Here is a 13,018-nt window from a genome sequence, read left to right as displayed (position 1 = left end):
ATAACTGCATTACAGCAGTTCGAATGTGGTGACTTGTCTGCTTGGATGAAATGATGGCTTGCATTATCCATCTTGATAATAGAGCCTCATTGGATTGAACGAGACATGAATAAACCAGGCCTTGAAACCCTCACCATTCCCTTGTATTAAACCTGTACATACAGTACAAGCATGTACTATAATGAGCAGATTCCCTCGACTAGTGTGTATTTTGTCAACCGTTCCCTCCGAAGTTGTACCAGATATAGATGTTGGTATGATTTGCCCTAGTAGACTGCTGTCCTCATTGCACAATAAATGCAAAATTAGCAAAAATTTATTTTTCCACATAGTTTTCTGCTTTGGAAATGCATTTGTCCCAGTGTATGGGTAGCTTTTTGATGTCCTCATCGTAAAAAGAACAGGGTCGTGTCACCAGCCAGTTGTGCACGAAGTCTTCCACACTCTTGTCATCTTCAAATAGTTGCCTTCGTAGAGCTTCTTTAAGCAGTCCGAACAAATGAAAATCACAGGATGATAAAGTGTAGTCCAGTGAATTTCCTGTAACTTGGAGATGGTTAGAGCTGCAGTATGGGGGTCACACATTGTCGTGGAGGAGGATGACCTGTTGAATCGGTTGGTCTCGTCTTTTGCGGCAATATGCAACCCTCGCCTTGTTCAACAGCTCCCAGTAGTAAGCAGAATTGATTGTAAGTCACTCATGAAAAAATTCAATCGGCAAAATGCCTCACCGATTGAAAGAAAACATGTAATAGATAAGAAAAATGTTCCACCGATCAATACATTTATTGTGGATGAATTACTACACTAGTACCGGTTTCGACCTATCTTGGCCATCATCAGCTAGCACACAAATTTACAGTCATTAGATGAATTACAAAGAAGTTACTTAAGAGCATCCGGATGTCTGATAAAAAATGGAAGTAAAATATATTGCAGTATGTTGCGTTAAAATGGCTCTGATTAAAAGTAGTGATGGTTAGAATAAACTAAAACCTATTGATTGAGCATGGACATGAGTACATAAACACATTAAAATATATATGCTACATCATAAGACACTAAAAATATATAGCACATTAAACACATTTTAAAATATACCATGCTTAAACGTCTATTAAAATTTGAGTTCATGTTGCGTTGCATTCATTCTTCAATCCTCTTGTGGTTCTTGTGTTGATTAAGTTGAATATCGAGAATGTTCTATAGTTGATATACTTTGCACTGGTATGTTATGAGAACTCTTGTCAGTAAAAATTTGAAAATTGAGTTGATGTAGCAAGATAGGTTTTAATATCAGAGTAGTTGGTGGTGACACTTCTCTCGTCTATGTACGTTATATGGTCGTTATTGTTGTTGCTGTGGAGGTTGTGTACCGATACGTTTGGATATAGACGTACTCGTAGCAGAGCACAACAAATATCCAAACGTATCGGTACACAACCTCCACAGCAACAATAACGACCATATAACGTACATAGACAAGAGAAGTGTCACCACCAGCTACTCTGATATTAAAACCTATCTTGCTACATCAACTCAATTTTCAAATTTTTACTGACAAGAGTTCTCATAACATACCAGTGCAAAGTATATCAACTATAGAACATTCTCGATATTCAACTTAATCAACACAAGAACCACAAGAGGATTGAAGAATGAATGCAACGCAACATGAACTCAAATTTTAATAGACGTTTAAAACATGGTGTGTTTAATGTGCTATATATTTTTAGTGTCTTATGATGTAGCATATATATTTTAATGTGTTTATGTACTCATGTCCATGCTCAATCAATAGGTTTTAGTTTATTCTAACCATCACTACTTTTAATCAGAGTCATTTTAACGCAACATACTGCAATATATTTTACTTCCATTTTTTATCAGACATCCGGATGCTCTTAAGTAACTTCTTTGTAATTCATCTAATGACTGTAAATTTGTGTGCTAGCTTGATGATGGCCAAGATAGGTCGAAACCGGTACTAGTGTAGTAATTCATCCACAATAAATGTATTGATCGGTGGAACATTTTTCTTATCTATTACATTGAATCCAATCAATACGGAATATGAAACTTATAAATAATAATGAAAGAAAACAGTCGCAAGGACCTTTCCAGCTGACAGTAATGTCTTGGCTTTCATTGGTGCTGCCTCGCCTTTCTTCCGCCACTCTTTACTGGTTTGTTTGGATTCGGGTGTGTAGTAGTGGACCCATGTTTCGTTGCAGGCGGCGATCCGACTAAAAAATCACCTTCTTCCGCAAACCTTGCTGTAAACATCTGACAGACCTCCAAACGTCTCAACTTCAGATTTTCGGTCAAAATGTGAGGTTCCCATCTGGAACATACTTTATTGAGCTGTAGGTCATTCGTGATGATTGCTTGACAGCTCCCAAAACTGATTCTGATACTGTCGCCTATCGATCGTCGTCAATAATGTCTTTAACTGCACAAATGTTTCCGTCTATAATGCTCGTCCGAGGACAGCAATCGTGTTGCTGATTTTTCCACATGTTTTCACCCTTCTTTGAATTTTTCATACTGGGCAAACACGCTTCCTTGACAGTGTTTGAAAACCAAACTGTGCAGTCAATCCCTGGCACATTTCTGCCGCTGTAACTCCTCCACGAGCAAGAAACTTTGTTATGCGTTGTGCAGTGGAGGGGTGCACCTGTTGCTCCGACATCGTGAGTGTTAATGATGAACCGGCGGGAAATATCTAACAGCACGCTGTCCTCACTTCTAATGGTCCTGCCTAAGCATAGTAGAAGCACGGGGCCAGTCCTACCAACTGTTGATGTTCAGGAACAAAAATCCTGTTAAAATTTGAGCGACCTTCGTATTAAGAATGCTCTTTTTTATTTTATTTTTATTTTTTAATTTGCTTTGTCACACCGACACAAATAGGTCTTGTGGCGACGATGGGACAGGAACGGCCTAGGAATGGGAAGGAAGCGGCCGTGGCCTTAAGGTACAGCCCCAGCATTTGCCTGGTGTGAAAATGGGAAACCACGGAAAACCATCTTCAGGGCTGCCGACAGTGGGATTCGAACCCACTATCTCCTGGATGCAAGCTCACAGCTGCGCGCCCCTAACCGCTAAGAATGCTTTAAGCAAGCGTATTGTGAAGCAGCAATAGAGCAAATGCAGTTCCTGACTCTGCGACAGTGATGATTCATGTAGCAGAAGACTCCCAACTTTGTGAGAAAGGAGAAAAGAAATAAAATATGTTCACGATATTGTGTGGAGTGACAAATGAAACACATATAGGAGATATTAGTAGAAATGGTTACATCAGTTCATGTAGTTCAGTATTTTTCAGATAAACAGTATTTGAATCTGCTTTTCTTTTGTTAGTGTCTGGCTCCTTATCAGAAACAGATATGATTGACTTAGTCTTTGGATAATTATGCCATTGATTTAGATTTCTTTAACAACATAATCACTGGTTATCTAAGTGTCACTTGTGAATGAAAATAAAAATCCTCTTTCCAGTAGCAAATTCTGTCTGTACAAGAGCAAATGTTCAGTTATAAAAGAGGTTTTCTTTCATGCTGAGGGCCTGCTTTAATATTAATTTATTCCAGAAGAGTACACTGTCTGTGAAGACATGTACAACAGCAGTTCATCTTACGGATGTAATATGGACGAAATAAATGGAAAAGGAGCTGAGAACAGTGCAATCCTTATGCATGACAGTATACCTCCATATAGTTCATTTGTGGTAGAAAGAACCCTTGCCAAACAATGCTACAGCTTTGGAACATCCATCTTATTCTCTGAACCTATCACTGCCAGACTTTTCCCTCTTTGCTTTGCTATGAAGTGTTCTGAAAAGATTATGCATTTGTTACTGCTAATGAAACTATTAAAAGCATGACACGAGCAGCGAGAGGAGTATTGCAGGGTTTACGAGAATTCCCACTCCCATTACTTTTGAGTTTTCATAACTCTTCACATGGGATTTTTGATTTCACATTCCAATTCATTTTTTCCCATGGATTGTTTTAAACACTATGTGTATAATGCTTAGATTACAGCAGTAATCTTAGCCAATTTCAACGCAGAGGAATCAAAAAAACTAAAATTGAAAAGGTTTTAAGAGCTTAAATACTTAAATATTTGCAATTGGTTAAGTTAAATTATAGTTTTCCTTCTGGGAACTTAATTTTAAAAATATTATTGACCCATCATGATTTGTTAGTTTATATAACATAATTATTAAATGTTTCTTTTCATTCCCATCTTTGAAGATTCAGTGGAACCTCAATTATCTGTTCCTGGAAACGATGCTTCCATGGATAATTTCATTCAAATTACATGGTCCCAAGAGCATCCTAATTACATCATGTTTTAAAAATCCCACATCATCCATTCCTTAAAGAAACGGTTTTGTGTGTCAACCAACCAGAAATTTCGGTCCCATCATTTCTAAATTCTTGATAAAGTGTTTTGTCAAGAAACAGTATCTTGTGAAAGAGCGGCTATAACATATCTTTGGGTCTTAGCATTAATGTACTGTTAATGCGGTGATTAGAGCAAGTGCTGTATTGGGAAAGCAGTCAGCAATGAACTTGCATAAGGGATCAACATAGCATCGCATTCAGCTGGCGTTATTTTGAGAAACCTCGGAAATCAAAAAGCAGAGTGTGGCTGCGACATTTGGAAGGAAACGGAACACATTCAGACGTCTCTATGTGGATGAGTTGTATCAAATGTTCTTACTTGCTAGTTGTCCACATGAAATGAAATGGCGTACGGCTTTTAGTGCCGGGAGTGTCCGAGGAAAAGTTTGGCTCGCCAGATGCAGGTCTTTTGATTTGACGTCCGTAGGCGACCTGCGCGTCGTGATGAGGATGAAATGATGGAGACAACATATACACCCAGCCCCCGTGCCAGCGAAATGAACCAATTATGGTTAAAAAGTTAGACCCTCCCGGGAGTTGAACCCAGGACCCCTGTAACCAAAGACCAGCACGCTAACCATTTAGCCATGAAGCCGGATCGTCCACATTATGTCCATGGTTAGATGTTAATTTTTGATTCTTTCGATTGTTTCGCCGAACAGGTTTCTGGCACTTCTCTCAGGGCACTATTTATTCACTGGGCTTTCAGACAGGAATAAAAATTGCTCCTTCGTAATGTGAATCTAATATTTTAATACAATTGGATGCGATTATGTTGTTGAGACCACAACAGATGTTGCACTATACATAAATGTATAGCCATGGTAGGTCTTGGGATTGCCTATTATCGTTCTTATCCCAATATAAGATGGATATTTTTACGTTTATGTTTTTATACTAAAGTGTCCTTACAAAAACTGCAGTTGTTTTATATGCGCAGCATAACTTTGAAGAAGTTTGCTCATTTCCCACTCGTACTGGCTTCTGCAGCAAGTGTCTCAACATGCTTTCCAGCTGAGCTCTAGGTCATGAATAAACCAAATTTGTAGAGTTTTGATGGTTTTTTTTTTCCTCTTTACAATTTTCTTGTGATTAGTGACTGGCAGAATTGAATATGACTCATCTGAGAACTTTTAAAAGTAGATTTGCACCTAACTTATGTGGTACAAGACTTCCAGACACTTACTACAAACAGTATACCAGTGACCAAATGACAATGGAAGATGAAAGAAGGGAATTTGCCATGATATTAGACACTTTTTTATCATATGTTCTTTATTTTGTTAGATAGAGAAAAAGTACTTGTGATATATTGTTGTTTGGCTTGGCGTTATTTATTACTGTAAATGGGAGTTACTTTGTGACTGTATGTGTTACTTTGTGACAGGTGCGCACCAAATATTTATTTCCTATTTCACAAGGATATGCGTAGATCGTCGGACAATGAATAGCACATGTTTTCACTCTCCAATAATGCTGCTACCTGTGCATACAATGACAACTTAAGTGTTGAATTGTTGGCAACAGAGAGCCTTTTGCATTATTGTACTGAGCGTGTTGTTTTGTGAAACTTTTTGAAATACATAGAGTTTTGGGGAAATCTTAACTTCATGCTTCCTGATAAACATGCACAATTCTCATGTCGCTTTGAGCTTTCTTTTAGTTATTGCTAAAATTGATTCGGAAATATTGTGGAACAGAGGTGTAAGAAGGCGCCAGGGTGAAACACACTCCTTTTAGGAAAAATTCTTAAAACCCTAAATGGGCTTGTGTCCCGTAGTTGCAGAGGCTGAGCCTATACTGCAGAGGAGTGACTAAATGAGAAATATTAAATGCCGAATGAGTGTGAAGAATTTAGGGGTTAAAAAAATTTGTCATCGCATACCAAGTTCATTGGGAATCAACAGAGGGTGAACACTCATTGTTCCCTTAATTTACACGTTTCCCAGCAGGGATTTGAACAGAGTTCTCAGATTTGCCGAAAACTTACATTTATACTATGAATTTAGAACTTTACATTAATAAAATAAGTTTGAAGCCTTGCCCCGTAAGTTATCTGCCTGGAGCTATCATATGTTAAAAAATTACTGCCATTACCTTAAGTAGTTGGGCCTTCCGAATGACGGCAGGCAGCACTTGCCTCCCAATAACGCCGCACTCACTAGACCGGAGCAATGAAGACGACAAAACGACCCTAAAAACGCCTAGCTTTTATAGTATTTCCAAGGGGAAGTTCCCAGAACTCTTCACATATAGGATAGATGCCTGTACACACCCCTAATTTTAATTGGCTAGAGCACATATTCCAAAAATTCCTTATTGGTTAATAACTAAGGAAGAAGGAATCTGTAGGAGTGTTGACAACTTTGACACATAAAAAAAAAGTCCACAAAAACTAAGGTTAACAAACTTTGGAAATTGAAATTTCCTCAAGAATTAATTGTCCTTAATCCCACCAGACGGGGCACATAGGCCGATGGTAGAGAATCTGATGGTTGAAGGTTCAAGTATCTTGTATTACATTATGTCAAGATTCATAGCACAGATGGCCTTCTAGGTGGTGTGCAGTTCAACGGGACAGAGAAGGTGTACCCCAATACAAAAGTAAAATAAAAACGAGAAGTGTAAGGGGTAACTTTGTGACAACAATGGCTGTCACAAAAATTCTAAAATTGCATTTTTAAAAAAAATTAAAAAAAAAAATCTGGAGTCGGAAAACGACGCTCCACTGTACCGAAGCAAAAATATCCCATTAAGATCTAATGGAGAACTAGATGAAAATCTAATAATCTACATTATGGATTCAGGAAATGTGTGGTATTTGCCCTCTGAACTGGGTAGAAGTGCTGAAGCACCTGTACAATAGGACACTGGATGTAGAAGGTGATGGTGTGAAACGAGCTGTAAGTTAGTTCCATTGAGCACCTGAATCACAAGAGGTGTGGTATGAACTAATGGCCGAAGAAAGGGAAGACTCGCGGATATGCCATCCGAAAGAGGTATGACAGTTTCAGATGAGATGCCTAGCTGTTGTTGCACTGAGAACTGTTGCTCAAGAACTGTGAAGACACCCTGATTGAGGATTCACTTAAAAGTGACTGATGATATCTGTACTGAATCAAAAGACAGTTCATTGCATGGAGAATCTAATTCTGACTCTGAAGAACTTCCTGTTCATGAAAATCGTACCTTGCAATCTGGAGATAAGACAGTTGGCACACACGTAATCATAATGTTCGAAGGCAAGTACTATCCAGGAATTGTAACGAAGTATACAAGCGATGTGCAGTTGTCAGTGCAACGGAGAGCACTGAGAAGTGGCTGGATGTCGAGGATGAAATCTAGTACCCAGATGACAAAACATGGTGTAAAATTAATCCAACTATACAAAGCGGAGAACTTGAAATCTATGATATTCCAGAACTTGCAGAACACAGTGCAAAGTAAACAGTTTGTAAACTGTTCTCTTGAATGATGCAAATATTTCAACTGTTTATATTCTAGGATTTAAAAAAATATACTGTATGTTGTGTTATCATGGTTATGAAAGAAATTCTAGTCTTATATTTAGTAGAAGTCATCAGCAACCACTTAATGGGGGGTAACTTTGTAACATCTGCATCAAATGTGGAAATGCAATGGTAAAAAGATGGCATCACAAAGTAACCCCACCTAATGGGGTAACACTGTGACAAGTTCTTCTTGAAATATTGAGTGATTAAATGCAAATATACATCAAAAATTTTCTCAAAACATGAATGAAGGATGGATGCATATGAATATATAGGAAAACTTTAATACATAGTGATATTATTCTGATTGTATTGAAGAAATCATCAGAACTGTTATGAAGTAACCCCAGTTTATGGTAGAAATTTTTCAGCGAGCTTGGCTGATAAGTTTCAGACTCGAAAGAAGTTTTCCCAGGAAACTAAGTTTACCCGGTAAAACTGAATGTAAAGTATAAAGATTTTTAACTTGTGTAATTAATGTTTGAAGCCGCCCCTCAGTCTAGCTTGCTTGTCTCGTCTGGAGGCCCCAGTTTTCATTCCTTGCCAGGTCAGGAATTTCTGCCTGGATATGAGGGCTGGCTCTAAGTTCACTTGGCCTACATGATTACAATCGATTGAGGAGCTGTGTAACAGTGAGATGGTGACCCTCGTCTAAAGAGCCAGGGATAACAGCAGAAAGGATTAGTTACACTGACCATGCTTCACCTCTTAATCTGCAGGCCTTCAGGATGTGTAGTGGTCACTTTGTAGACCAAGGTACGTTAGGGCTGTGGTTTGGTTTGGGAGAGTTTGTAAGATTATAATTATACCTGTTTCATTATTGTATTGTTTAGTAAATTGTTCATGGGTTTAGTTTGTTCCTGGATTTTCCATTTTCCTGTGTTATGTTTTTCCCCAGGGTCTCTCCAAAAACTGAGAAGAGGTTCCACTGTGTAGTCAAAATCATACATGACACACTGCAACTACCACTATCGTTGCTGAGGGATATGATTGTTTTTTATAGTATTACAGTCATGTTTTTTTCTTTCCATTTCCAGTCTGCAAATGCCGAAGACAGTGAAGATGATGGCGGATCGCTTGCCCAGAAACAGAAAATCAGCTTCCTTGAGAACAACTTGGATCAGCTGACCAAAGTGCACAAGCAGCTAGTGAGAGACAATGCTGACCTGCGCTGTGAGCTGCCAAAATTAGAAAAGAGGTTGCGGGCTACGATGGATCGGGTGAAGGTACGTAAATTCACTATAGTTTCGCAATTTATTATTCTATTATGTTTTACTGTGTTATATTGTCAAATTCTTTGGCCAAGGAGTACAAAGTACAAGAGTAAGTCTTTATTCCTCATTCATGCATTAAGTGATACATAGAATTCCAGTAAAACTAGATGTAAAATTTGAAAATTGCATTGGCATTGCAGTTATTTTTCAGGCACAAACGTAGACATGATCACTGAACGATACAACAGATGCTAGCATTTAGCGGATTCAATTTGTGTGTGTTGGTAGGTTAATGTCAGACTAACAAACTTGACGTATGTGTCGCATTCATATGCTGCGTACTGTTCGCTGATGCCGTCTCTTAGTGAAACCGGAAAAGACTTTTGCATACACCTGGTATCTGAAGAGCCGCAAACTGGCTTTGGAGTTCATTCACAGTGTCATCTCTTGTTTTATTTTCTCTTTTACACAAAATAACAGGAAATTTCTCCAGAAAGAAATTAACAGAAGAAAACTGCTTCTTCAGTGGCATAAAGTTTAGCAGCCTGTGCATGTTTTAGCACATCGCTCTTAAAACTGAACTTGTTAATCATGTAGTCACAGGCTGAACAGAAATAATTTCTGACGAGATAAACAGAGATTTGTCTTTATTGTGTAGTGCCTTAACAAAGTTTGAGGTTTGAATGCCAATTACCAATTCTTCATCTTTCTGATACTGGATTGGGTGATACTGGACATCAAGCATGCTGACCGTTTAACTCTGCTTGGCTTAACAAATTTGGTGAATACCTGTTTCAATAGATCCATCTTTAATATAAACAGCACATGGATATGTGAAGCAGCACTCTGAAGGACTGTATTGATATTATCAAATGATGGGTTAGTCACATGTAAAAAAGTACAAAATGCCTTGTTTTGATCAGAGGAAAGGAACATAAAACAGCTTTTCTTCAAGAGATGTAGTAGGATTCAAGTTTATGAGAACAGGTGAGTCGCATTCGGAAGGACATGCCATTCTTTTGGCAGAAAGTTGGCAGACAGTTTGTCCTTTGGGAATAGTAAAAGATAAATTTGCAGAAATATTTGGAGCGCACACTACCTCGTCATCCTTAAAATTAAATACAGTAGAGTCTCGATTATCCGACCTAAACGGGACCTGGAATATGTCGGATCACCGAAAATATCTGATAATACAGAACAACTTTGAAATTCAACTTAAACAAACAGGAAGGCTGTACTCTAGTACTAAAACAATGGCATGTTTTACGGTACTCTGTTTATTGAATTATCAATTCAATTGTACAGTACATGCAGTATTGAATGAAAGCATTCCAAATGTCTTACGAAAAGAAACTTGTGAACAATGTCTGCTTGCCTGCTGATCCACGTTTTCTTGCTGCGAGATCCCGCCATCGACGAAAAATCAGCACCTCCGCTGCGCTTGCTTCCGGCTGTTGCTCAACGTAGGTTAATGCCATTTCCAATGCACTTAATCCTTCACTGTGAGTCATCGTTTTCTCCTCGTGTTCTGCAATGCCTTGTTCTTCATCATCATCCTCATTCCCATTAGCATTTACAAAATCAATATCAGGGTCAGTTAGTTTAAACAGTTGATCTTTTGCACACCACTTACATCTTCAGTCGTAGCATCCTCACAGCCAGGAATGCAATTCAGTAGGGGCACAATATTTTCCATGTCTTCTTGTACCACCTCCTCTCGATGTTCAACCTCGCTCAACAACTTGTTCCAAGACTTTGCTAATGTTGTTGTTTCAGCTTCTTTCCAAGACTGTGCTATCCAGTATGCCACGTCTTTCATGTTGATTCGTTTTAACTTTTCTATCATGTCGTTGCCATTGTCCATTTCCTCTATCAGGGATGAAAGGAGTTTCCGCCGATATTTCCTCTTCAATGTTACCAGCACACTTGGTCCATTGGCTGACATAATGACGTTACGTTAGTAGGGAGGAACATGACGTTGATGTCACCACTTCTAAGTTGCTCTTCATTCGGATGTGATGGAGCATTGTCTAGTAGAAGCACTTTTCTGGGGAGATGGTTCAAAGCAAGAAATTTTTCTACATCTGGAACAAACTGTATAAAAATAATAAAAAAAAAAGTCTTTAAAGATGTCAGCAGACGTCCAGGCAGCCTTCTGATTTGTGTAATGGACTGGAAGAGCATTAACAGACATGTTTTTAAAAGCCCTAGGCTTCTTTGCTTTACCGATCATAAGCAATTTTGCTTTTAAGTTCCCAGTAACATTACTACAGGCAAGAACAGTAACTCTTTCTTACTACGCTTGTAGCCCGGTGCAGACATCTCGGCTTGGGCTCCGAGAGTTTTTAATGGCAGCATCTTGAAATTTAGCCCAGTCTCATCACAATTAAAAATCTGATCACCGGTTAATCCTCCAGCAAGACTATTTCTTGAAATTTCTTTTTAAATTTCACAACCTCATCGGATTTAGCTGACAGTTTTTCTCCACGGATATTAAGCTGCCGAATGCCATACCGTTTCTTCCGATCAAGCCACCCCTCACTGGCAGTAAAATTAGGGTCCCCTTCATTAAACTCCTTCTGGAAATACACCGCCTTTTCTTGCAGAATGGGGCCAGATATTGGCAGGCCCTTTTCCCAGTGTTGAGTGAACCAAAGAAACGCTTCACTTACTTTTTCGTACTCACATTTTTTCATTGCTTTTCTAATTTTCAGTGCATAACTTACTGCTCTGGTAGGGCACCACTTTTCAATTTATTCCCTCTTTTTCAGTCTCCCACTGTAACATGTCCAACACCATAATCTGAAGCCACTTTTGAAGAGTTTCCCCTTTGTCCAGTCTTTTCAATGCACTCAACTTGTCTTCCATAGAAACAATCACTTTCTTCCGTTTGCTCGCCATACTCACAGAGGATATGAAAACTAACATCCGCACCCAACCAATACTACATTGAACAATGGCTGAAGACTCGCTGCACCTGTCCTTGAGAGAAAAACCGGTCCTACCGCCAGCGGTCAGGCCAGTGCTTGTCCCACGGTCGCACCCTCACACCGGGTGTCCCTGAATTTAGTCTCCACCAAAAGTTCAAATTAAGTCCACCAGTGTCAGATAACACGGAATGTCGGATAAGCGAAGGTCGGATGAGCGGGACTCTACTATAAGTGAATCCCACTGATCTAATCATCTGTCTGAACACCTGGCTAGGGATAACGTATCTTGTGCACCCATGCTTCAACAACTTTTGTTTCTTTTCCATGCATACTTTGAAATTTCTGAAGATGTTCTTTTCTTTTGACACTCTTGTCCAAATAATGTAAAATATGAGCAAGAATCTCGTCAATTCTAACTGGTAAAGTTACAGCAGCTTTTTCAACAGCTAAGTTAATTAGATGGCATCTGCAACCAATACCAAAAATATCCTGGTGAGCTGCTTTCAAAACTGTTAGGGTACGTTTATGCTGCAGCCTGGCTGCTGGCACATCGCTAAGCCTCGCTGCTCGATGTTAGGCGATGATGAAACAAACCAATGAATCGCAATCAGTGCATTTACCCTGGAGCCCGGCTCATAGCTGCGCTGCTGGCTGCTATCCTTGCCACATCCATGGTCTCAAACACGTTTGATTTTCGAGCCTGGCCCATCGCTGGCAATCCTGTAACTTGGACTGTGATTGGTTCTTTCAAGGTCACTCGCTCTCCCACTCCTTCCTCTCTTCGCACTCTATACACACGTTCAGTGATCACTTGCTCACTTGCTATCTGAACCTGTCTTCGAACGCAATGCGATTTGGAGCCAGCGGCATGCGGATCATCACACGAGTTTCATATGAGATAAAAGGAGTGACGAGATGACGAGCGGCCAGTAGACCTTTTCCTACGATTT

General features: G+C 39.3%; 1 protein-coding gene across 1 annotated transcript in view; it reads left to right on the top strand.

Moving 5' to 3' along the window:
- Window positions 1–13,018, top strand: part of Khc (kinesin heavy chain) — a 278,091-nt gene that overhangs the window by 210,132 nt on the left and 54,941 nt on the right. Inside the window, exon 16 of the mRNA XM_067142133.2 lies at window positions 8,962–9,150. Within this exon, the coding sequence (XP_066998234.1) occupies window positions 8,962–9,150 (189 nt within the window). The remainder of the gene's footprint in view (window positions 1–8,961; window positions 9,151–13,018) is intronic.

Source organism: Anabrus simplex, chromosome 2 (genome assembly GCF_040414725.1).
Source record: "Anabrus simplex isolate iqAnaSimp1 chromosome 2, ASM4041472v1, whole genome shotgun sequence".
In the NCBI taxonomy this organism is placed as follows: domain Eukaryota; kingdom Metazoa; phylum Arthropoda; class Insecta; order Orthoptera; family Tettigoniidae; genus Anabrus; species Anabrus simplex.
The sequence above is the reverse complement of the archived record's forward strand: the minus strand, read 5'-3'. Positions and strand labels throughout refer to the sequence as shown.